Genomic DNA, 25,006 nt, shown 5'->3' with positions numbered 1-25,006 from the left:
ATACAAGGAGCAATGTTAAGGAATGACATTACAAGTTACTATTTATTATTATAGTAGTATGAATTACTTTTTTTGGAACTGTCTAATGTTACATAATGAATTACTTATAAAAAGTAACTATATAGTCTCTGCATACAACAAAACTGTAATTGCTATTAACTGACTGGCCAATTCTTTCCCTGAAGCAGGCTTTTAGTTTTGTGTGGCTTTATGAGGTTTCCATTTTATTAGTTTCATGCAAATAGGTCCACAAATGTAAAAGAAATGATACTTTTATAGTTAAGAGCAAGCAAAACAATGCAAAACCATGCCAGGCCCAGGAAATATAAGTGAAAACCTAACAATTAGATGGTGGAATGCCCCAGCAAAATGAGTTATTTTGATCAACCAAAATTAAGATTTTAGTGTGTAAAAATTCAACAAACACTATTTACAAGTTTCCAAAATAAATGACAGACATGCTACTTGCTCTTCAGCTTTATAATAGTTTTGACAAATGCACTTTAATCAAAGTGTCATCTGTTGTGCATCTCTCTCATGGTTCGTGGAGGCTATCTGCTTTTCTAAGGGCCACTGAATGTTTATCTGATTCCATGTGTTGCTGCCCTATTCATTTATTTAAAACATCAAATTTTAAAGATTTGGAAAAATGTTCCAGTGGAGAGATGCCTGCTGCATCCCGAGGACCCTCCCAGTCACTAAGCACAGTGCAAAGCCAGTTTCTGTTCCATATAAACAGAATTAGTATTTCTTGACCTTAAAGAAAAGATTGTATATTCAAATAATGGCTAAATTAAGATTCAATGGCAAATCAAAGTTTCTATCTAAAAGAACAGCTAGGCATAAACATCTAGCATTTTTGTGCTGCTCCTGTAAAGGTGGCAGACAGGTGCAGATGTGGCATCTCAACTGAGGCCAGTGAGTGTTCTTTCACACCCATCCGTGGTTCAACCAACCAAATTACAATTAAATACAATTTTTAAACGTTGGGGGAAAATGCTACAATTTGTGGCCCTTATTGTCCATTAATCCCTCAGGAACTGCATGCATTGTTGTTGCTGTTTTGGTTAGCTGCTGAAACTAAAGTTAGAAGTTCTGAATTGTTCGGGTTTAGGCCTCTCTCCCTGCTCGCCAAACCTTGGATGTTTTGGTCAAAGGATTTCTGCCATTCATTCACTTGGTGAATAAAAAAGAGTCACCACATCTCCTGGACAAGGAGCCTTCCTACAGCTTCCGAAAACAGTTCTCAAAAAAATTTAAAGAGGCATTTATTTCATCAGTCTTTAGCATTCCATTGAAACCATTTAGACATGGCTACGAAAAGGGCTGGGCTTGTCAGATGACTGAAATGACCTGCATGGTGGGTTCTGGGCTGAATAGGTGGCAAAGAATTCAGCAGCGAAGGTGACCACATCTTCAGGCTTGCGAAGTAGTAGTAGCTGTAGGAAGTCTGCTAGAAGGGCATTGAGCTCTGGATGGCGTTGCACATAGGTGGCATGGCTTGCTTGCAGCTCCTCCTGAGAGAAGGAAACGCACACATACTTCAGAAGAATGGCCAAGGTGATGCCCTACTTTCTCAGCAGTGTCCCATCATGTTTCATCCACAAGCACTCCTGGCGCTAGAAGAGCACTGCTCCCAAGCTTTCTGAATGCCCTAGCATACCAAGCACAGAAACGACATGGCTTTCTCCCTATTGAATTTCACTGGCATTATTTTCCCAGCTAATAATGTGCAATAACCTTCCATCTCTGTGGATACTGCAACATCCTTCTATAAACCATACACTAAGTTGCAGATGTGTAGAGTTGAATCCAAACCTAGTTGTACTTGGCCCCATTCAAATCAATGCAACCATTTAAGTCATGGCTAAAGCCCCACAGAACCTGGACAATATGGCCTGGATTTGGTCCGTGTAGCTCCTTGTGCTACACTCCTTATGGACAACAGTTGTATGGTCAAAATGGACTAGACATTCAGTTCACTTAGGGCTAATGGCTTGTTCTATGTTCTGCAATGTGCCCTCCTCAGATATACAAGCACAGAAAAGATTTATAAGTTTAGCCTATGTTTACCCACAAATGGCCAAGCGTGTAAACATACAAAAAGTGTGTTGGAATGCAAGATATGGAGCTAAAAGCACATGCTACATAAAAAAATATTTTTCATCACATTATGAAAGTCCCACTTCTAACAATGTGCTTAACTGTATGACTATATTGTCGAGTTTAACTCCTAGACATTCTCACTAAGAAGAAAATCCCAATGTATTTAGGGCTACATCCAACTGTTAGTCTCAGCTAAAGCAGACCCACTGAATCAACTGGATTTACATAAGCGTTGACTCAACAAAGTCCATTAATTCAATGGTACTACGACAAGGAATTTGTCTGTGCCCTTATGCAAAATCATAAACAAAATACTGTATAATTGTTCTTGTTATAAGCTTACGGCTTGGCCTAGAAGGGTTAATATCACGAGAAAGGAAATCAGTGATTACAGCAGTGATATTGATGATTCACAGGTGTTAACCAATCAGGTTTACTCAATTTAAACATTCAATAGCAAAGTTTCTGTTCCTTTTTTTTTTTTTTTTGGTCTGGCTATAAGGTAGAGGAGGATGAGGAAATGGGGGAGAGGTTGAGAGATGGATCCTTGCTAGTAGTTTAAAGATCTCTGAATGAGCTTGAATGGCTAAGACCTACGAGTCAGTGGCAGCATCAACACTGACATCACTAAGTGGGGGATTCTGGGAGCTGCAGTCCCAAAATACAAATCTGAACACAGTGGGGTCTTGACTTAAGAATGGCTTGAGTTAAGAACATTTTGACTTAAGAACCGCTCTCATAGGAAAATATTGACTTGACTTAAGTACTTAGATTTGAGTTAAGAACTGAAAAAAACCCACGTGGGAGGCAGGGAAAGTGCAAAAAGTGAACTTTCAGTTAACTGTTGGCCAGTGAAAAGGGTGCCTGTCTGCTTCCTCACTCCTCCCAGCGTTTAGAGAGTGGATTGGGAGACAGTCTTCGGACTGCCTGGTACTGTACTGCCTGGACTGTATTTTCCCTGCCTTCCCTGAACCTTTCTTGACCTAAGAAAAAAAGAAACAAAATATCCCCCTCTAGTGGTCGAAGGCAGAATAGCAGCTTCCCATTAGTTTCTATGGACGGAAAAGAGCAGATACGGATCAAATGGTTTTCAATGCATTCCTATGGGAAATGCAGATTTGACCTGAGAACTTTTTGACTTGAGAACCGCCTTCCAATACGGATTAAGTTCTCAAGTCAAGACCCCACTGCACTTCTACTTAGCGTCCTCATGATATTAACCATTTCTTGGCACACTGCTTGCCTATACTGTAAAAAGAAGAACAAGTACTTTTTAATTGTTGTTGTCGTCGTCACATAATGGTCTGGATGAATTCACTGCCATCACAAATGTGTCTACTTTCTTTGGGTTAAAGAACTGAATTTAGCTCTTAGTGGTCAGAATCTTAAGTAACCCAGAATAAGTCAAATGGCATAAACTGTAGTGGAAAATTACCACTAAGGACGTGAAGGCTTGTAATGCAACTGTGTGATTTACATGGGCATACCTAAGTAAGAGGATTCTGTCCAACATCATTTAGTATGACTGCTATGAAATAGCTGCTTGCATTCCAGCAAGCATTTTTGTGTGTTTGTGCAATTGGTCATTTGGTGGTAAATATAGGCTTAATTTACAAATATCCCTACACGCCACAGGGCCAAGAATCCGGCTTAACCAAGGAAAACAATATGAAGAAACAGTTAACTTTTCCTCCCACAGTATTGCTACTTCAGTTCAATCTGGAGCCTTGTCTCAGTTACTTTTAAACACAAATAAAAATATTGGGAGTTCCAGTCCCAGATCTCCCATGATACTTAGGCTCTGGCCCTTGAAACTGAGGGCAAGATTCCAGTTGTCACCTTGTTTTTCATCTTCAAACAACTCACCTTTCTGTCTAAGAATCTGAAATACAGCTCCACATCCTCTTCCCAGTCTAGAGGGAGTTTTTCGAAGACTGGACGAGGGTCTGGTTCATCTGGGAATGGATAGAAAATGAAAGTGTTGAGTAAGAGTGTTAGAAGTAGAGCACATTTTGGAAAAGTTACTTTGCTGGAGTACAAATACCAGAACCCCTCTGCTATCATAGCCAGGGATTAATAGCCATGCTGGCTGAACATTTCTAGGACTTGGAGGACAATAAAGTCATTTTTCCAAACTTTGGTTACATCAAAACATACTAGAAAACTGTAGGCCTTTAAGAAAAACTCCAGGGCTATTCATATGCTCTCAGTGCCCAAATGGAAGACAACATATTGTTTTGCCTCAGTTAGCCTATCTCCTCTCATCTGCTGCTCATAGTAAAGCCAACAGAGGTGCCCTCAGCCTTTTGCTACTGAGTGCCTACCTGCTGCTGAAGACCATCCTCAACCGCCTGGAGATGGGGATGGAGGCCCTCGGTAAAATATAGCTAGAATGGTCTGCAGAAACCTTTTTACCTGTTTCAATCAGAATGGGCATCTGCAGGATCACCATGGTGGCCGGGGATCCAACCTGGACACGGCGAGATAAATGCCTGGGTGGAGGAGGCAAGGAGGAGAATTAGCCAGGCTGGACTCTTCTGCATTTGTCTGTGGAACTGCAAGACAGCAGGCAGAAACCCTACAAGACTGTAGCTGTATGGCTATATGATGCCTTCAGTTCTCTGGCCTAGTTATGCTAGCATAATACAAATGCCATAATTTTTGATGGCCAGTTGCTCAAAGTTAGGCACGATCAGATGCATACAGAGTTGTGTGACTCATTATGAAACTAATACTGTTTAGAGTGATTGCTTAAGTTGGGGAAATTTCTCTTCCAAAGTTACACCATTTGCATTGTCATGCAACAGGATTTTGGCCAGTGAATGTATTGCAATTTTCTTTGATGTAGTAAGTCACAACTAGAGTAGGCTCATTTGAATCAGTGGAACTTACAGAAGAGTAAGTTCACCACTATTCAGTGGGCCTACTCTAGTGTGATTTACTACACTAAACAATAAGAGTGGATTCATAATGATGAGGCATGCCATTATTAATAGGCACAGTCATTTAAACAACTGGCAAAATGTATGCAGCTGGTTACTAAAGATGCAAAATATTATTCTTCCCCCTCCCTTACCTACAAATAAAATTTGTTAGCACTGCAGTAAGAATCAGAGATTGAAAGAGTTCCTTTTTTGGACAATATCTCCCCCAAAAAGCAACTTTTCTGAGCTCTAGTAGAAAATCCAAGCTTCCCTTTCATTCGTGTAAAAGATTCCCATCCTATTCTGGAGTGCCAAGTTCTCAGCTAGGACCAGAGGTTTCCCAAACTAGTATCCTCCCGGTGTGTTGGACTCCAACCCCCAAAATCCCTAGCCAGCGTGACCAGCATATATGGAAGGCAACAGGTAGCAGAATGCTGGTCCATGTCTTTAGGTTCACTGGGTCACTGAGAAGCCCGCAGCAACTGTGCTGCTCGCCATATTCCTCCAGTAGAATTTGTGAAGGTAGAAAAGCAGAGGGAGAAATTCACACTGTGTAACAGAAAAGGCTGGGCACAAGAGATTACATGAGAATTCCCTTACCCATCTGACAGGAAGTAGAACTGCCAGGTCAGTGGGATGTCATCTGTAGAGTGCACAGCTCTCTCAATCACGAACACATCCACCTCCTCTTTGCCCACCTGCTGCTTCTGGATACCTAAGGCACTCTGGGAAGGAAAGGATTGAAGAGACCGGGAAGGGGAAATTTTTTTTTTTAAGTTCAGAAACAGCAATACCTTGATTTCTGCAGTAAACAGAGCTACCTTTAATGTCAGTGGGGCTGCATCTTTTGGTCCAGTCTGAACAAGAGCGGTCCATCTACTGTTATCTGGCTATTCTGGCCATCAAGGTCTGAACCCAGATGAAGGGCACTCTAGCTAGGGAGCGAGCTCTATCTCTCCCCACATCATTCCTTTGCATCTCAGCTCCATGCTTTCCTATTCTGTAACTCAGAGGTGCACAAAGTGTCCCCAATTTCTCCTGCCTCCCACCATCATGCAGAAAAGGATTCTCAGGAGAAAAGGGTGAATGGTTGCTGCTGTGACCCATCAGGTGTGGTGATCTACCTTTTATAGGGTGCTCCCTTGTCCATTCACACACACCCGTACCAGTTTATGTAAATGGAAGTAGACTTGTGGCCAAGGCTAGTTTTCTTTTTCTTTTTCCCACTGCCTAGCCCAATGTTCTGTGTGGCTCCAGGACCTGCCAAAAAATGTCAGCCCTCGGACACATCAAAGTTGCCCACTCCTTCTGTAGCCCAACTCATCTTTTCCTGCTCACCTTACATTATTGCTCATTTCTGATCCCACAGATTTATTTAGGAAGACTTAAAAGAGTTGGTTGATGTCGCTATCTGACATAGTTTGGAAAAAGTTACTTTTTGGGAATTACAACTCCTACAAACCCTCAGCCAGCAGGGCCACTAGGAGTTTTAGTCCAGACTATAACCTTGTAGGGCTGAACTGGAGCAAGAAATCCATATTAGCACAAGATGTCTTATATTAAGCAGCACACTTTTATATTAATTATCTTTCATTGTGATGCAAATGGTTTAACTTTTGAAGGTGAATTTCCCCAGGCTAACAAACCACCATAGACATTATCAGTTGCAGACTGAGTCATACAACCCAGGAGGCAACTGATAAAAGTCTGCGGTGATTTCCTAACTTAAGGCAGTTCGCCTCCACAAGTTACACTGTTTGTGCTATAACAGCATAACTAGGTAAGAGGATTTGGGCCACTGAGTCACACCCATGACCTATGTAGCTCAGCCATGTCTACGTTGACTGTCAGGAACCCAAAGAGGTTTCAGATACAAATTTTTCTTAACTGCCCTAAATATGCCAGGGATTAGATTTGGGACCTTCTGCTTGCAAACATCACAATATAAGCATAGCTCTGCTGGATCCGAGCAAAGGTTCTTCCAGTCTGGCATTCTATTTCTTGTAATACCTGACAACTTCGTACATTGGGATGCCTGCAAGCAAGGCAGGAGAGCATCTGTGCCCTCTAACTTGTGACTCAGTAACTGGTATACACAGGCACATTGCCCCTAGTATTGGAGGTAATGTATAGTAACCAGACTCTTAGCCAGTGATAGCCCCGCCTTCCATGATGGACGTGTTCCACTACTGTGCTCCAGCCCTGCCTCAAACCAACTGTCCCCCTACCTTGCCGAGATGGGCAAGTTGGTCCCAGTATCCCTACTAACATGAGGTCTTGGCACCGACCAGTTGACTTACATAGGATGAGGTGCAGATGTGGTGGTTAGTGTCAAATGATAGGAAAACGGCATCCTCTGGCACAGCCTTCCTCCGGGCCATCACCCGCAGCACCAGGAAGTTGGCAGACTCTGAGATGAGTCCTTGGAGGTGTGCACATTTGTAAGAAAAGGTGTCAACGTGGATCTCTTCCTGTCAGAGAAAGGAAAGGGAAAATATTCTTCACTAAGTCCCAGCCATTGGAAGAGGAGAAAAGCATCAGGGCTTTCCTGTGGCAAGTTGGGACCACCAGACAAGCCTTTCTCGACAATAAGAGAGGAAAGAAGGCCATTACCTTGCTGCCCTCTAGCTGTTAACAAGAGTCAGTGCAGCAGTTCAAATCACCAAGTGCATTCCTGCATTTCCCCCCTTTTCCCCACCATCCAGATTTGTATCACAGGGATAAAAACAATGACCTACTTTCCAGGGCAATTCCAACGATTACTGACATAATTGCATGCAAAGTGAAGGCCTCTATTTATGTGCTTAAGTTTCTTAGCCAATATCCTGCCTTTTTCCTTTGCAACTAGGTTCCCAAGATGATTTTTCAAAAAGGTACAGCTAAAAGCATATGATAGTCTTAAAACATGATTAAATAAGTTATATTTAAACAAGCACCAAACTAATTTTAATAGCATTTACAAATACAACGAAACAAGTTATGTTAATTAATGCTACCATTTCTTAAATTGTGTTTTAATACAATATATGTTTGTGGAAGTTTGGCTGTACCCTTTAAAAAGTTAACTTGGTTGTAAGTTACCCTGAATTAAAATTTTTGGGGGGAAAGGTGGGCAGAGATCAAAGAAAGAAAGGAAACACCAGGGTATGGTTTGAAAGTACAAATTCCAGCAGGTCTGTGTCAGGGAGGTGACAACAAAGGCCCTTATCAAAGCTCTCCTCTTCTAGTTAAGGCAGCATAACTTGAGATGCCTGAGGAATTTGATCTCTGTGAATTCTGGTCATGAATTGGTCTTAACAAAACACCCATATATGCACCCAAGGTCACAGGTGAATTGGAATTCATTGCTTGAATGTTCTGATATCATTCTAGGCTTGAAAGTCACATTAAGGTGCACTTTAAAACATGTTTTCTGAGATCAAATAAACTTTTAAAAGTATGTTTTAAATATTCTCTCTGTCTCTCTGTGTGTGTATCTGTGTATGAAGTAAATATTTAGAAAGAGTGTAGATTTTTTTAAAGAGTGCAAATCAACATGAGAATACGCCAAATGAGACTTACTGGGGCACAAGTGCAAAAACAGTAAAAACTGATGACTACCTGGACTTTTCAGGAGTAGCTTACTCTACTTACATCTCTTTCCACTATGGCTTTCCGCACAAATAGTTGATCTTCGCGTTTCACCACATGAGTCCTGGTTTCCACGGGATGCTCTCTAAACTGTGGAAAAGGGGAAGCACAGGGACATATCCATGCCAGCCATGCGTCTGTGGTCCAGGCCACAAAGTTCAGGTAAGAGTTATGCCTTTTCAAAAAGACAGAGCAGATAATTAAAAAGCTACTTCTTTTGGACTATAGCAATCAGAATCCACCGGCCACACTGGCTAAAGGATCCTGGAAGTTGGAATCCAAAAAAGTAATTTCCACAAGCTTGGGATATATAGAGAGACATAAGACCGTCACCCCATGTTGAAGCCTACATGCCTTCAGGCTTCGTGGAAGCCTGCATGTTTTCAGTATCACCTCTTGTACACACAGGGAATAAGAGACAAAAAAGAGTATTTTTTCCAGTCTGAATCTGACCACCAGCTTTTTCCGATCAGAGAGCAAAAGTATGTGAAAAATTTAAAGCAAGAACAGGATTCCCTATAATGCTTTCAATGACAGCCAAGAATTTAAAGTTACCCTAAAGTCTTCTTACCAGCAGGTGTAGTCAGCTATCTTATGAGAAAGAGACTGGGTCCCAGTACACATTAGTCAATGATCAATTGCTTAATTTAAATATATATATTTTACTGTCATGGGAACATAATTGACATTTCCTTCCTTAGGCACCAATGTGTCTTAAACAGATTATATGCATAAATTTCTACTTACTCCTAGATGTTTCTGAGTCTATCCAACATGTGCGTGCGCATGGGCGCAAACATATCAAAGGCAGAAATAGACCATTAAATGTCCTTCTATCAGTAATTTAACTCAATTGATAGCCAATATGTCAATGAATTTATTTCTCTATTTCAACTTTTTCTTTTTTTCTTTGTGATGGATGCATTCTGTTTGAAACACACTGAGTCCTCCACCCACCACATATCAATTTGTACACATTTGGGAATGGCTTTCTTTTGCATTTTAGCACTTATCCCCCCTACACACACATAGGGCAGTGTGGTGTGAAAGTCTTGTCAGTTCCCTATTTGTAGATTTCTAGTAACATTTCCTTTTTTAACTCTTCCCCACCACCACACCAAGCGGATAGTTTTTTAGGTTTTTTTGTGGTCAATTCTATCAATAACAATTCCTCCCACTGTGTCGGTTTCCTCCACTGTGTGTACATTGTAGACAGCACAGGGGATACTCCTCTCTGTTCTCTGATGAAACTGACTCTCCCCACAACAGTGTCAGAGCCATTCGAGAACAATGGTGAGTGAGAGAACAACGGTGAGCGAAAGAGGGTAATCACACATGCACAAGCACACACACAAACACACACAGGAACACACAGAGGCAAACCCTTGCCTCTGGGCTGCCCAGAGACAATCTGAGGTGGGAAAGCATCCCACTTGTAATGAATGGTGAGTAGCTGTAGTATTATATCCTCAGTTAGCTTCTTGGGAGGAAAAAAAATGTTTTCTGAGTTCTGGATGTTCAAGTGCAGCCAAACTCCCCCCTGACTAGTAGGGCTGAAAACAAAATACTGACCCTCACGCTTTCCTTCGTGTGTTGCTCCACAGTCTCCAGTCTCTTTGTTATATATCCTGATGTAGAAAGTGATTTAAAAAAACACACAACATAAGGAGCATAAACAGTTAAGACTAATGTCATCTGCTTTCTCTCCCCAGTGCAACCCAATACATTAATCCTGTTTGTAAACTCAAGCTGTTCCCTTGTTCCTTAGTTTTTCCTCAGAAATACAGCAATCCACCTACCTTCTTTTGAATTTGTCTGAAGCAATGTGAGAAATGTATCTGACGTAAGGTGTAATTACACTGCATTTTACCTCACAGTTTGTGCTGGGGTTGGCACAGTTAAATTCAATGTATTCTCTGTTGACTACACAACATAAAGCTAATTGTGAGTAAGCCCATCCTTTTTTCATTGGTATTTGTTACTTTTGTTTGTTCGTTTATTTAGATTTATATCCTGCCCATTTAGTGAACATGCCACTACTACGGGCGGCTTACAAAATATTATTAAAATCATATAAAACATACTAAAAGAAAACAAACAAAACCCTACCCCCCATAGAATCACCAGTCTGGGACTTAAGATGGCAGACAATGAGCCAGCATAATACGAAAGGGTGGTGCTTGGGAAAGCCTGGGTAAAAAGCCAGGACAGGTTCTAATTTGCTTGTGGAAGTTCAGGAGGGTGGGGGCCAGTCACACCTCCACAGGGAGGGAGTTTCAGAGCACAGTTTAGCTGGCATTTTAGTAGCAATTTCCCCAACATAGCTTTCCCCCTTGTTTCTGACATTTTATGATCTCGTATATTGGTCCAAAGGGGCAGTGGAGGTATGTCCTAGGGTGACACTGGTGGTGGGGTCTTTCTTTTTCTTTTTCTTTCTTTCTTTCTTTCTTTCTTTCTTTCTTTCTTTCTTTCTTTCTTTCTTTCTTTCTTTCTTTCTTTCTTTCTTTCTTTCTTTCTTTCTTTCTTTTTCTTTAGCAAGAAAGATAACACCGAATTGATGTAACAGTCCTCTGTCATTAATACTGTCCTCTTCCCCTCCTCATCTCTTTTATATTTTTGAAAAATAACACTAACTTTGATAAGAAAAATTAAAACATTGTTCAGAGGAGCTCACTTGAGGAGGATGTTCCTGCTGTATTGACATACTGAGTCCTACTGAAGAGTATGCCAGTACAGATGGAACATCTTCCTCAAGTTGAGTGCCTCTGAATATTTTCATATTAAGCTTGTCAAATTTCAAACTACAGTATGTCAAATAAGGACTGCAGTTTCACAAACTGTTATATCAATTCAGTGCTATATCAATTGCAAAAAAAATTAAAAATCACAAAGTGGGGAAGAGGACAGTGTTAAGGATGGAGGCTGGGGATGACTTATGACCCTGGTGAGAATTCTAGCAATTTGAGATGTGGTCTGGAATCTCCCCAACTCCAAATCACCCCTCCCATTGAACATTCTGTGTGAAATACAACAGCAATTAAACCACCATAGGAAACATTGAATCAACCCGAATTCACCCATAGCCTTCCTGTCTAGTTGCACACTTACACCAAATATATGAAGCAGCACCAAGAGCACTAAAGTTAATTTATGGATTCATTTATGGATTCATACCTCAATATTGAAATGATTGGCACAGCACATTTCCCCGTTTTGGAAAGAAATCGTATCTACACTTCTTTATCTAAAATAAAATAAATGAACACTAATGCTAACTCAGTGTTAATTTAGTAAAAACACTGAAGTAGGAAAGATAATAGAAATTCTATTTCCAGTTGACAAAGATGGAAATGTAGGGAGCCATGCCTGACCTGACACCTCTAAAAAGCAAAGGCAAGAGTTCTTCTCTGTTCTCTCCCGGAGAGAACCAACAAGGAAACGTGTGGCGGAAGTGATAGCAGTCTAGGCTGAAGGATGATCAGGAAATAAAGCTTCTATCTTTCACCCATCAAAGGTGATCAGAGTCCCCAATTTATCGACAGAACTCTGTTGCAGGGTTTGTTCTCTTTCCTGGATCTGGGGAGTACAATACAAAAATGGGAAAAGCCAACAATATTCCAAGCATAAGGCTTGTTTTCTGTTTCCTTAATTGCAGAATTGTGTGGTACGTAAACCAAGCAGAAGGCATTACAAGCTGAATTTTTTATGAGAAGGAACTAAACTTTATTACATCTAAAGAGAATAGTGAGACACATTCACAAGGTAATGCAAGAAAGAAAACTCACAGAAGCTGATCTCAGGACACAACTGAAAAGAATTATAAAATAGTACAAGAACCAAGAAATACACATGGGTGGGTACTTCTGGAAGTTCAGCAGACCAAACAGAATCACAATCTTGATTGTACTAACAGCTTCTTATTTCTCCCTTCCCATTGTCTTGAGATCAGTCCTTCCTCACCTGGCAAGGAAGCATCCAAGACAGAGAATAAAAAGAAAGCTCTCACTGGATATTTAAAAAGCCTGATTGTCTGATACCTTTGAGTTATCTGTAGCATCACCACTTATATCCCAACTATTCTGACTCGGGAGTTAACCTTTACCAACTTTTTCAGGTGTGCATTTTGTAAGCCTGTAACATATACATTAGAACTCTAGACATGTTGCTGTGTTGTTTCGTGACATAGAATGACATGAATCTGCTGTCATGACAACATAGGTCAAAGCAAGTAAATGCTAAGAAACTTGATGAGGCCGTTCTCTCTGAATCTCTCTCTGAGTATATATCTATCTTCTTCAGTGTAGCCTGAGTTGTACTCAGTCTCCTTTGACAAAAAATGATGAGAAATAGCACAGGGACAGAAAACAATTCGTGCATTAGGTTGCTTGAATCTAAATAATACTAAGACTATATCCATTGTTTTCAAAGTCCCATGTCTTCAGGTTTAAAATTTGAGGCATGAAGACTGTGTAAGGGATGTACAGTAAGAGTTTGCTCAGTCTCTCTCTCCTCTGTACTAGTCTTATACTGTACTGTCATACTAGCACTGCAATGTTACCTGTAATGGTTGTTGTGCAAGGTACACCATCAATGGTTCCCTTGCTGGTTGCTCGGACCAAATAGCAGTCTTCTTCCTCCCAGTCATCTAGCGAATAGCAGGACAACTCCACGGAGACTGAGAAACTTCCTATTGTCTGTCCACTCTCTGAGATGGCTATGAGTGATTCTTCAAAGAGGCAGGGCTTGATCTCTTTTGCTTCTGAGAAATGAAAGGTGGAAAGAATTTTATCTGCTTCCACTCAGAATGGGGTGGGGGTGGGAAGTGTCCCTTAATTATGAATACATAGTTACTGATAGGTATACAAGAAGGAAAGGGAACCAACGAGAGGAGAGGGAAGGTTGAACTCTCTGGAGCAGATATCCATATTCTAGATTGAATACTAAAAGAACTACAATGGTGCCTCGCTTTACGATTGCCCCGTTTAATGATGAAACCACATTATGATGAACTTTTTGCGATCGCTTTTGCGATCGCAAAACGATGTTTCCTATGGGGGGATTTAACTTTGCGATGATCGGTTCCCTGCTTCGGGAACCGATTCTTCGCAAAACGACGATTTCCCAACAGCTGATCGGCGGTTTCAAAATGGCTGCCGGGTAAACAAAATGCCCCCCGCTGTTTTCTGGGACAGATTCCTCACTGCACAGGCAGCGAAAATGGCCGCCCTATGAAGGATCTTCGCTGGACGGTGAGTTTACAGCCCTTTGGAACGCATTAAACGGGTTTTAGTGCGTTTCAATGGGTTTTTTCTTCTTGCATTACGACGTTTTCGTTCTACAGTGGAACGAATTAATGTCATAATGCGAGGCACCACTGTATTTCAAACCACAGAGACACTGAATTTGTCAGCATTCCAACAAGAATATGACAACAAATATGGAAGACAAAACAGTGACCCACAGACAGGAAATGTTCAATATATATTCCAATCACAAAGAAAAGAGGTGCCAAGGAATGCAGTAACTCTAGGACCATTAATTTCCCATTCAAGCAAAGTGATGCTTAAGGTGTTACAACAAACGTTTTTGGTTTATATAGAGTGACAGTTAAGAAAGCTGACAAGAGAAAACCTGGTACAGGAGAACAGCTTTGTAGATATCCTGGACTGTCAGAAGGACAAACAAGCAGGCCTTAGAGCAGAGCAAGCCTGCACTATCTCTGGAGGCAAAAAATGATGAAACTGAGGCTGTCCCACTTTGGGCACATTATGAGAAGACAGGATTCTCTGGAAAAGATAACAATGTTTGGAAAGGGTGAAGGCAGCAGGAAAAGAGGAAAACTAAATATAGGATTGAGTAACTTCCCTAAAGTAACTCCCTAAAGGGAGCCATAGGCTTGAATTTACAAGAACTGAACAGGCTGCTGAGGACAGGACATTTGGGAGTTCACTCATAAGTTGGAGGTGACTTGACAGCATGTAAAAACAATGTTGTCTTCAAGGCCTTCTGATTGAAAAGGCCTACGTGGAAGGATTTTGTGTTGACACTACGGAGAGTGGAGTCAGTGAAAAGTAGTTTACCTTTCTCCTCCCTAACCATGATCCCAATGCTCCCCCATATGCTATTGGCCTGGAAGAAGAAAAGGTTCTATTGGTACCCATATGAAGCCAGTGTGGTACAGGAATTACAGAGTGGAGCTGGGACTCAGGAAGGCTGTGTTCAAATCCCCACTGGACCATGAAACATGCTGAATAACTTTGGGCCCATCATATTTCTCTGCCTAAATTATACCTGACAAACTTGTTGTGAAGATAAAGGGATGAACATATGAACATTCTTCCTAAGGTCAATGGAGGAACAAAAAGATACAAATATAACAAATAAGCAATGTAAAGAATGGGAGTTTCCTTTCCTGGGGAAATAGAATCATGTGTGATGGGACAGTGTTCTGTCAGAACTGGATGGAAAGCCAATTATTCCCTCTGTGCGTGCTCTGGTCCCAGTAAAAATGTGTTTCCTCCCATAACTAATACTTAAAAAAAAAACACCACAACAAAGTGACATGCTTCTCTTTGGTACTTTGAATATCACATCTACTTTCACCACATGATTCCTATGTTTGGAGGAACACCTCACCACCACCAAAAAAGCAATACTGCAGAAGATCCATAAACACAGTGGGGACACTTCTGAGATGAAAGGCAGGTGACAGGTCATATGCAGGTAACGAACACTTACCAATAAGAGAGAGGAACTCCACTGCCCCCTTGCTGGCAGGTGGAATTTTCTGCACTGGCACCTCTTCTGCTGTTTCTTCCGAACTCTTTTTTTCCATTGTGAGGAGAGAACGCCTTCAGGCTGTGGAATAGATGTGTGTGGAAGGGTAGACTTTCCAAAGGTCTGTAGTGAGGAGCTCTGGAAAGAAGATATAGACTATCCTCATGTACAGTTCATTCTAAGGATGGCCTAGTGAACACAGCAGGATTTTCTTCAGAGTAAAAATGCATCAATGATAGCACTTTGAAAGTTACTTTGAATATATTAATATGCTGAAACTATCCATAAGTGAGCCATGGTATGATGATGCTATGGTCCCACTCAGTTACCGGTGGCTTCATTGGGTCATGACATTGCTTTTAAAAAAATAATAATACACTTTCCATGCTTACGTAGAGACTCATCACTGGACTCATCCACTCTGTGCAAAATTGAAGTAATTTACAGCTTGGCAGTCCCATTCTTGTACAGTATTAATAAACCAAAACTGGTCAAAACTGAGAGTCTCGAAATATCAAGAGTGCTATGGAGTGCACAGAAATAAATCTGACTCTTCCCAAACATAGAATTTAGCCCACAGAAACCACATACAGTATAGGGAAACGAAGAGGTGTCCCAACATTTTACCACCACCCCCACAAGGAGCAAATGAGTAGCTTGTGGAAAACAGGTAAGTCTGAATACAGTTTGCAGTGCAGTGTCCTAAATAACAAAGAAAGTGAAAGACATAAGATAAAAAGACCAAACACTGGTCCTCTGGTCCTGCGGATAAAACAACTAGCCTCAAAGGTCCCCCATCAGGAAAGGATTCTAGCATAACTGGGGAATGGATAGCAGAAAAAGAGGGAGGTAGTTGTATCAAAATGGCCCAGAAGACATATACCGTATACATTATATCTATATTGGGATTACTTTGCATGGATACTTTCCCCTTGTCCTGAAAGGAAGCTGGGTGTTTGGCCTTTTCTTGCTTGTTTTGATAATATCTGGCTGGCTCCCAGTTTGGCAATCTAATCAATCAATGAAACTTGCATTTTCTTTTAGTAGAGTAGAGACAAGGACTGCAGATGTCCCCATATTTCCTGGCAATCATCTTTCCTGATGAAACAACTCCATCCTGATGAAGCTGCATACAGTATATCACTTCCCCTCCCCCCACAAAAACTTCATCCCCCATTATTTGCAGCCTGCCCAGACAGCCTTCCCCAAAGGGGAAGGATGGCCCTAAAAAGGTGGGGGGACCATCCCCAGCCCCCCTCCCCTTATTCTTCAAGCCTCCCACACTAGACTCACTTCCTTTTCTTTTCTTGCACAGGAGCTTGCAATGTATCCGCTGGTTTCCACAGCAACAGCCTTCCTCCTTGCCTCTTAAAGGGACAGGGTGTCTGTTAGACTCAACCATGTCAGCTTTTCACAGGATTCCAAATCAGAAGAAAGCAAAGAGGGGATTAGGAATACAAATGCTGGTATCGGATGTTTGTTAAAACACAAACTACATACTAATGGTGATTTTTCTTTTTTCTTTTTTTTTAAAAAAATCCTTTCTATAAAAACAAGCATGTCTCCACAAGTAATCGTTGTATTTGTGCATGCCCTGATCCTGTGACGATATTATAACCACATATCAAAGAAAGGAAGGAATAATTGGCTGGCTCCAGGAACTCTGCTTGAATTAAGCACTAGACAGAGAAATAAGACAGCTTCAAATGAAGTTGCAGAAGAACAGAACAAAATAATTCAAATATATATGTATGTAAGAGGGCAGGAAGTGGGACAGGATTCCATTATTGGAACTGCAGAATGAATTCGTTCAAAGCCAACAAAGGGAAAAAGAATTAACAAGCAAATTTACAAAACAGCATGGAACAGGATTTACTACTGAGTTGTGCCTCACTGTCAGAGCGAAGATATAGTGAGTACCCCTGACACAAATATAGCTACATTCCATAAAGCAATTGTAGTAGCATAGGATGTGCTATCTTCGGGGACGGGAGGAACCAGATTTCCCCCAAATCAGCATTTATTGCTTTTAATGAATGAATCCCAAAACAGTTTACATATTAAACAGCAAATGTTGCAAGCTAAGAAAATATACTTCAGTCTTAAAAAAAAACCCTCCAGTTTGTGAATGAGGGATATTGTGCTTCTGTATCCATGATCCAAAATGCCAGGAAATGATTTGATATTGCTGTACAATATCATCCCGGTTTTATTCTCTAGCAGGAAAAAGGATGCCAGGCTTTACATAGCAAAGGGCAGCCCGAATGTTGGCAACATCAATCGCAGCAGTCAAGATGGTGTACTCTACAGGATACCCTCTTGGGCTCACTACCATTCAAAAAAAAAAAAAAAAAAAAAAAAAAAGACACCAAGCTAGGCACTTGCTTCTGCATGGGTTATGTGTGTAAAATCATTTTTAAAAGCATAACTCGAAAACCTTTTACCCAAACTCATCCAAATTTGGCACACAGAAAAAGCAGATTTTCTGATACATTTGGTACTGATTTGAAATCCAGTTTCGAAGTTATACATTTTTGTTTGGAGTGCTCCCATTTTTAGAATTGACTCGCAGAATGTTAATGTGCTCTGCCAGCACAATAAATCACTGCACTTTCATGACAATTACGTCTAGTCATAAAGCAATAAAACAGCAGTTGAAACAATACAGAACAATAAAAAAATACAACTTTGCATTAAAATTCCTAGAGGTAACTGATAAGGTCAGCTGATCAAGAAAATGGCTGTGCAAACAAATGCATCTTCAGCTGATGTGAAAAGCATTGTATGGGAGTTCTCTTCATTCTTGTGGAGAAACCAGCTGATGTAGTGGGAACTGTAATGGAGAAAGCAATCAGTTCAGATTTCAGTGGCCTATGGGATTGTTAGTGGAGTCTCACACACTAGCTGGAGAATGTATTGGTCTATCAGGTTGGCGAATCTTTCACACTCCAGAACTGTTGATTACAACTCCCATAGTCCTTTAACATTGGAAACATAGGCTGGGGATTATGGGAGTTGTAATCCAAAGCATTTGCAGTGCCAAAGGTTTGCCATCCCTAGTCTATGAAAAGAGCATTTCTTAGGAGAACCTGGTCTTGAGCGGTTAAGGGCTTTATAAACCAAGAGCAGCACCTTGAACCCCTTGAGTGCAGAGATTTGAGCAGAGAAGTTATAAATCAGAGAAGCAATGACAGGCCAAGTACTGCCTTCCTCAAACCCCTGGAAATATGGAACCTTGTAATTATAGCTAGAGAGTATGGGGCCCATTGGGTGTCAACTGGGATTACAAACAGAGGCCAGGATGAGAGGAACGAGTAATTTGCCTGGAGTGGATCTGGATAAAAGAATAAGTGAGGGCAGAAACCAAGCAGAGTTATATAATGTTTTAAGGAAAATGTGTTAAACCTTTCTGTTTGGTCATTCATATATGCCCACATAATCTATGTCTAATCCCACTTGATATACTGTTTTATTGTAGTCAATCAATCAATCTTTATTTGCGGTCTCCGACCCATTAGAATACGTTCATATAACATTTAAAATAAGAGGAAGAAATTAAAACATTTCAAGACAGTTAAAACAGTATAAAGTAATAAGGTAATTACCCATACGTTGTTTTTTTATATTAATATTACTGTATATACAATATTGTAGCATTTGGATGCTAACCTTTTTAGGTATCACCTCCCCCCCATGATAAATTCTTCATTATCCTATGCTATGCCATTTGATATGGTGAATCAGAATGGTTTCCAAGCAGAGGTGTTGGACAAGGATATATCTTATCTCTTTATTTGTTCAATCTATATGCAGACCATATTAAAAAAAAACTGGATCAGATTCAGATAAAAGAGGAGTCAGAGCTTGAAAGTTACTTTTCAAAAGTAACTTGTTCTGATATTCACTACTTTAGGCCAGCAGGACATCACATATAATTACTGTTACCCCTTTCTGTGAAAATCATATACTGTATTCTGGTTCCTTGTTACTAATGTATTTATTATAGTTCCACTTTACATGGGCAGCCCTTGGGGAATATATTAAAAAGCTCATTGCTTCCCTCAAGTGGTGAATTCTGTTTATTGCACAAAATACTGTAAACAAATACACGCTAAAGAGCAAAACTTTCCTGGTTACTTTCTTCTCAAATGCCTTGAATTACAGATCCCGCAACAACCTGATTGGAGATGGGAAGAGGTTTGTAGTCCCACACAGTAAGTGCCAGATTGGCTGAAATGTTATACATAGGCATTATTAGCAAGCATTCATTTAGTGGACAAACCGGTTGGTCACAGAATTCCATCCACTATCTGGTACTTTCCCGAATACAGAAACAGGATAAACATTCAGAATTAAAACAACAAGCCCATGCTGAGTTGGGTACCAGAATGGCTGGAAGAATTACAAGTCAGCCTAAATGAAATTTCCATAGCCAGAGGCAGTATATATTTGAATAACAGATACTCTGAACAACCTTGTTTATGGATCTTCCTAATGTACTACTAAGGCTCTGCTTGACTGTCCTAGATTCTACTTATTTATTTTAAATGTTTTAACCTGCCTTTCTCCTTGAAAAAGAACCCAAGGCAGCTTAGGACAAAATATAGTATTTAAGTTAGTAACAATTATACAATTGGATAAGGGACGTGGTGGCGCTACAGGTTAAACTGCAGAAGCCTCTGTGCTGCAGGGTCAGAAGACCAGCTGTCGTAAGATTGAATCCACATGACGGAGTGAGCTCCCATCACTTGTCCCAGCTCTTGCCAACCTAGCAGTTCGAAAGCATGTAAATGCGAGTAGATAAATAGGTACCACCTCGGTGGGAAGGTAACGGCGTTTTGCATCTAGTCGCATGGGCCACGTGGCCACGGAAACTGTCTTCGGACAAACGCTGGCTCTATGGCTTGGAAACGGGGATAAGCACCATGCCCTAGAGTCAGACACGACTGGACTAAATGTCAAGGGGAAGCTTTACCTTTATACAATTGGATGGCTGGACAGTGTCATCGAAGCCACCAACATGAATTAGACCAAACTCTGGGAGGCAGTGGAAGACAGGAGGGCCTGGCGTGCTCTGGTCCATGGGGTCACGAAGAGTCGGACACGACTTAATGACTAAACAACAAAAGGATAAATGAGTACAATACAAAACAAAAACCCACACATAAGCAACACCAAAACACATTCAATGCAGTAAGGTACAACAACCCATTAAAAAAAAAACCACTTGGCAGCCATTCACTCAGGGAAAGTTTGCCTGAGGAGAAAGGGAAATGCCGTCCTTGGGATAGCTTGGGCCCAAGCTATTGAGGGTTTATAGGTTAGAATCATCACTCTGAATTCTGCCCAGAAATGGCTCAGCAGCCAGCAGAGCTGCTGTAATGGGGGGGGGGGGGGGTTAAGTGATCCCTGTCACCATCCCCAATCAGCATCTGGCAGCTGCATTTTGGACCTGCTGAGGTTGCCTGACACTTTCCATAGACACTGGTACAGAGTATGTTTTTGTAGGTTTTGGTGACTCCACATTTCTCCCCCAGTGACTTCCACAATTCTCCATCTCAGCTGTTTGTATGAGGAACCAACACTGGATTCACTGGATTTAACAGATGGCACTTGCTCTTTGGCAGATCATTGAAACTAGGTCATCTTGTCTGTGCATACATTTGCAGTCCTGTGTAGTGCCTGCCGAAGCCACAAATCCTAAGCATGCTAATATGGCCTTTCCACTTAAAGGAACCACTTTTCAATGATAGCAGGTGCACGGAATGCAAAATTGGTATGTTTTACTGTGTGCTTACCAATGAATACTAATAAAATGCCTGTCCACAGAGTGACCCCTCTACTGCTCAGGGAAACAACAAGTAACAAAGACAGATACATTCTTCTTATACTGCAAAAGAGTGAATTACATCTATGGTTGTTACAGGCCCTAAAGTAACTCTGTTCTACTTTATTGCTTGAAGGGGAAAAAAGACCTATTACTAAAGTAACATGTTACAAGTCACAGTTTACTTCCAAGTTCTTGAGCAAGTGAACTCTGGTGGAGAAAACATCAATAATGTAAGATATCCAGATAACACCATATTACTGGTGGAAAACAGCAATGCCTTGAAATGACTTTTAACAAAAGTGAAAGAATAAAGTGCAAAAGGTGTATCACAACTGAACATAATGAAGACAAAAATAATGACCACATAATAATGACACAGCTTTCACACTGGCTATGAAGAAACCTGAAATTGTTGAAGATTTTCTGTATATTGGTTCAGTAATCAGTCTAAATGGAGACTGCAGTCAAGAAATTAGAAGATGACAGATTTCGAAGAGCAGCTAAGAAGGAGCTAGAAAAGATAATTAAGAGTGAGGGTGTGTTTCTGGAGACCAAGGCCAAAATTATGCATTCTATAATACTCCCTTCCTGATTACTGTGCATATACGTGAAAGCTGGAGAGTAAAGAAAACTGACAGGGAGGAAAAGGACATAATTGAAATGTGGTGTTGCAGGAGAGCTTTATAGATACTATAGACTGTGAGAAAAACAAATAAGTTGATTCTGGGATCAAATAAAGACTGAACCTGAAGCTAAAATGACTACAGCGAGGCCACTGTACTTCAGACCCATCATGAGAAGACCAGATTCACTGGAAAAGGTAATAATGCAGGGCAAGTTGAAATCACAGGAAAAAAACATCACTTAGGAGATGAATTGCCTGTTTAAAAGAAACCATGGCCTTTATTTTTCAAGACCTAAGCAGGGTCTTTTGGAGGTCATTAATTGATAGGGCTGCCATAAATGGAAACTGACCTGATGGCACGTAACAGCAATGTGCCATGTCAATTCTAAAACATCTTTACCGTATCACTGTTGCTATAGGAACAGATGGGCATCGCACAGGGGAAAACCACCAGGGACAAGGATAGCAACGCCAGCACACACACACACACACACACAGAGGACAGAGAATGAAAATGATGAGCCTGAAAAGTAGGACATGAGCTTGAAGTGAAGGTCATGCTTGGGGCATCTTCTGAGATGAAATCTTCTCAGCTATTTTCCCCCCTAGGGAAAGGGATCATTCACATGGCATTTTACTCCTCCACCTGCTCCCATTGCATCTTGTTTCTTTTACATGCTGCACATTTTTCATGAGTTATCAGAGAAAATTAACTCACAGACAAACCCCACCCTTTGCAGACTGTTCAAAGCAAATGTCAATAAGATGATTTTCAAAAAATAAGACTGTCCCTGGAATTTGTTTCCTGGCTGCAAACTTGCTCACTACTTTGTATAAAGGAAGATGCACCTTGAAAACAAAGCTCAATACCATATTGTCTCAATACCATTTTTTCCCCAAAGGATGTGAACTGACAATGAAGAAATTGAAATAGGTAGAGATTTTGTATATGTTGGTTCAATCGTCAATCCAAATGAAGAATGCAGCCAAGAAATCAGAAGAAAACTGGGACTAGGAAGGGCAGCAATAAAGGAACTAGAAAATATAACTGAATGTATGGATGTGTCACTGGAGACATAGATCAAGATAATCTATTCTCTTGTATTTCTGATCACCATGTATGGGTGTGAAAAGCTGGACAGTTAAGAGAGTTGACAGGAAAAAATTGATTCTTTTGAAAAATTGAGCTGGAGGACAGCTTTGTGGATACCCTGGATTGTCAGAAACACAAGTGGGTCCTAGATCAAATCAAGTCTGAACTATCTCTGGAGGCAAAAAATGTTGAAACTTGAGGCTGTCCTGCTCTAGGCATATTATGAGAAGACAAGATCCTCTGAAAAAAGACAGCGATGCTGGGAAAGGTGGAAGGCACCGGGGAAAAAGGAAGACCAAATATGAGATGGTCTGGCTCCCTAAAAAAGACCATGGGCTTGAGTCCGCAAGAGCTGAGCAGGTCAGCTGAGGACAGGAAATTTTGTGGAGCACAAATCTGGCACTTTAGCTGCAATTGGCCACCGCTACTTACACAATTTCATTTACTCTACAGTAAAATCCCAGTAGGATTCTGGCCAGTGAGTAAAACAGTTCTGAGACTAAAGAGACTTGAGGACCCCTGCTATAAAGGATTCCCCATCCTTGCTGTAAACTGGGGTGAGCAATTTGCAGCTCCTAATTTGCCTGGGCACCCAGCACGTCCTTCCAATTTATTTTTTGTTTGTTTAACAATTTGAATCAAAAATTACCTTGTCTCCTTCAGGTGGCACAGGAGCTCGTTACCTGTCAGAGCACCTCTCCCTCAGGTCATCCTCCTGTCCCACCCACACCTCCCAATCCTTGATGCTGTGGATGGCCACTCTGAGAGTGGCCCGGAAGTCATCAACCAGAGGCCAGGCGTTCTCGGTAGTGGCTGCCCCACTCTGGAACTCCCTCCCTGTGGAGGTGCAATTGGCCCCCAGCCTCCTGATTTTCCACAAGCAAGTGGAAACCTGGCTTTTTACCGAAGCCTTTACAAACCTCACCTCTTTGTAATATTGATTTTGCCCTTAGTTTATGCCAGCCCATGGCTCGCCAAACAGGTTTTTGTTTTCATATGCTCACTTTTTAAAATTTATTTTTAAATTGTTGTATAGGACATTGTTGTTATTTTCTGGAAGCCACTCAGTGGTGGTTTGTCTACTAAATAGTTGGGATACAATTTTAAAGAAACAAATAAAAATAAATACAGCAAATAGCTAGGAGGTAATTTTACTATGTTTTGAGGGACAGTACCTCATGGCCTTCTACCCCATTTAAAAAAAAACAAAAACATAGTTTCAAAATGTTGGTCACTAGAGGGCGTGAAGGGCTTTTTCAGTTTTTTTAAAAAAAGAAAAGAAAAATATTGGAAAGGACAGTCCCCTGGAGTTCTCAAAGTTGTTTCACACGCTGGATTTGCCTCTCTTTTCTTATCCAAGTATTGTTATACTGGCATATCATCATCATAATCCCCTCCATGGGCACAGGCCTTGTTGAGGTGGAGGGGCTTGCACATTTCAGTGAGGCTGAGAGCTATGCTGAAGGGTCTCCCAAGCCAGACAGGTCTCAGCTGAGAAGCCAGACCAACTGTGTCCACCAACCATCAATTATGATGAAAGGAAACAAACAGAAATCCATATCAGATTGGTCGTTGCCCAGGTCAACAAGGACTGTGTCAGACTCTATAGCCCCTGGGTATCTGATGACAAATGGACTACAGGGCTCAGCAGACCCTGTTGAGGAACCAGGACAGATTGCTGCAAAGCTACTGCAACAACGTAAATGCAAAACTTGTGACTCCTGCTGAAAATCAAGAAATTATGGAATGTTATTATAAAGGTTCCTCTTGACAATTTTTGTCCAGTCGTGTTCGACTCTAGGGGGCGGTGCTCATCCCCGTTTCCAAGCCATAGAGCCAGCGTTTTGTCTGAAGACAATCTTCCGTGGTCACATGGCCAGTGTGACTTAGACACGGAACGCTGTTACCTTCCCACCGAAGTGGTCCCTATTTATCTACTTGCATTTGCATGCTTTCGAACTGCTAGGTTGGCGGGAGCTGGGACAAGCGACGGGCGCTCACTCCGTCGCGTGGATTTGATC

At 41.2% G+C, this 25,006-nt stretch overlaps 1 protein-coding gene across 3 annotated transcripts; it reads right to left on the bottom strand.

The window, feature by feature from the left end:
* Nucleotides 1-15: 15 nt before the first annotated feature.
* On the bottom strand, nt 16-24,556 carry CATIP (ciliogenesis associated TTC17 interacting protein). 3 transcript variants are annotated; one of them, XM_020791972.3, is made up of 10 exons: nt 16,731-24,556; nt 15,399-15,575; nt 13,219-13,419; nt 10,233-10,288; nt 8,664-8,750; nt 7,331-7,501; nt 5,631-5,755; nt 4,522-4,598; nt 3,973-4,061; nt 16-1,517 (listed from the first exon to the last, which is right to left on the bottom strand). In XM_020791972.3, exons 2-10 carry the CDS (start codon nt 15,493-15,495, stop codon nt 1,305-1,307), a joined length of 1,116 nt encoding a protein of 371 aa, XP_020647631.3. In that variant the 5' UTR covers nt 15,496-15,575; nt 16,731-24,556; the 3' UTR covers nt 16-1,304. The 3 variants fall into 3 exon arrangements, with proteins under 3 accessions (XP_020647631.3, XP_078238418.1, XP_020647632.3); XM_078382292.1 differs by having other exon boundaries at nt 13,219-13,416; XM_020791973.3 differs by lacking the exon at nt 16,731-24,556 and adding an exon at nt 16,350-16,724.
* Nucleotides 24,557-25,006: the final 450 nt, after the last annotated feature.

Source organism: Pogona vitticeps, chromosome 1 (genome assembly GCF_051106095.1).
Source record: "Pogona vitticeps strain Pit_001003342236 chromosome 1, PviZW2.1, whole genome shotgun sequence".
NCBI lineage: Eukaryota > Metazoa > Chordata > Lepidosauria > Squamata > Agamidae > Pogona > Pogona vitticeps.
Note: the sequence above shows the minus strand (reverse complement) of the source record. Positions and strands in the feature narration are given on the sequence as shown.

Coding starts and splice junctions, on each gene's coding strand:
- CATIP (XM_020791972.3), bottom strand. CDS start 15,495: ATGGAAAAAAAGAGTTCGGAAGAAACAGCAGAAGAGGTGCCAGTGCAG. Junction 8,751..10,232: donor ACACGAAGGAAAGCGTGAGG/GTCAGTATTTTG, acceptor CCTTTTCCACAG/TTTAGAGAGCATCCCGTGGA. Junction 4,599..5,630: donor TTCTACTTCCTGTCAGATGG/GTAAGGGAATTC, acceptor TCCTCCACCCAG/GCATTTATCTCGCCGTGTCC.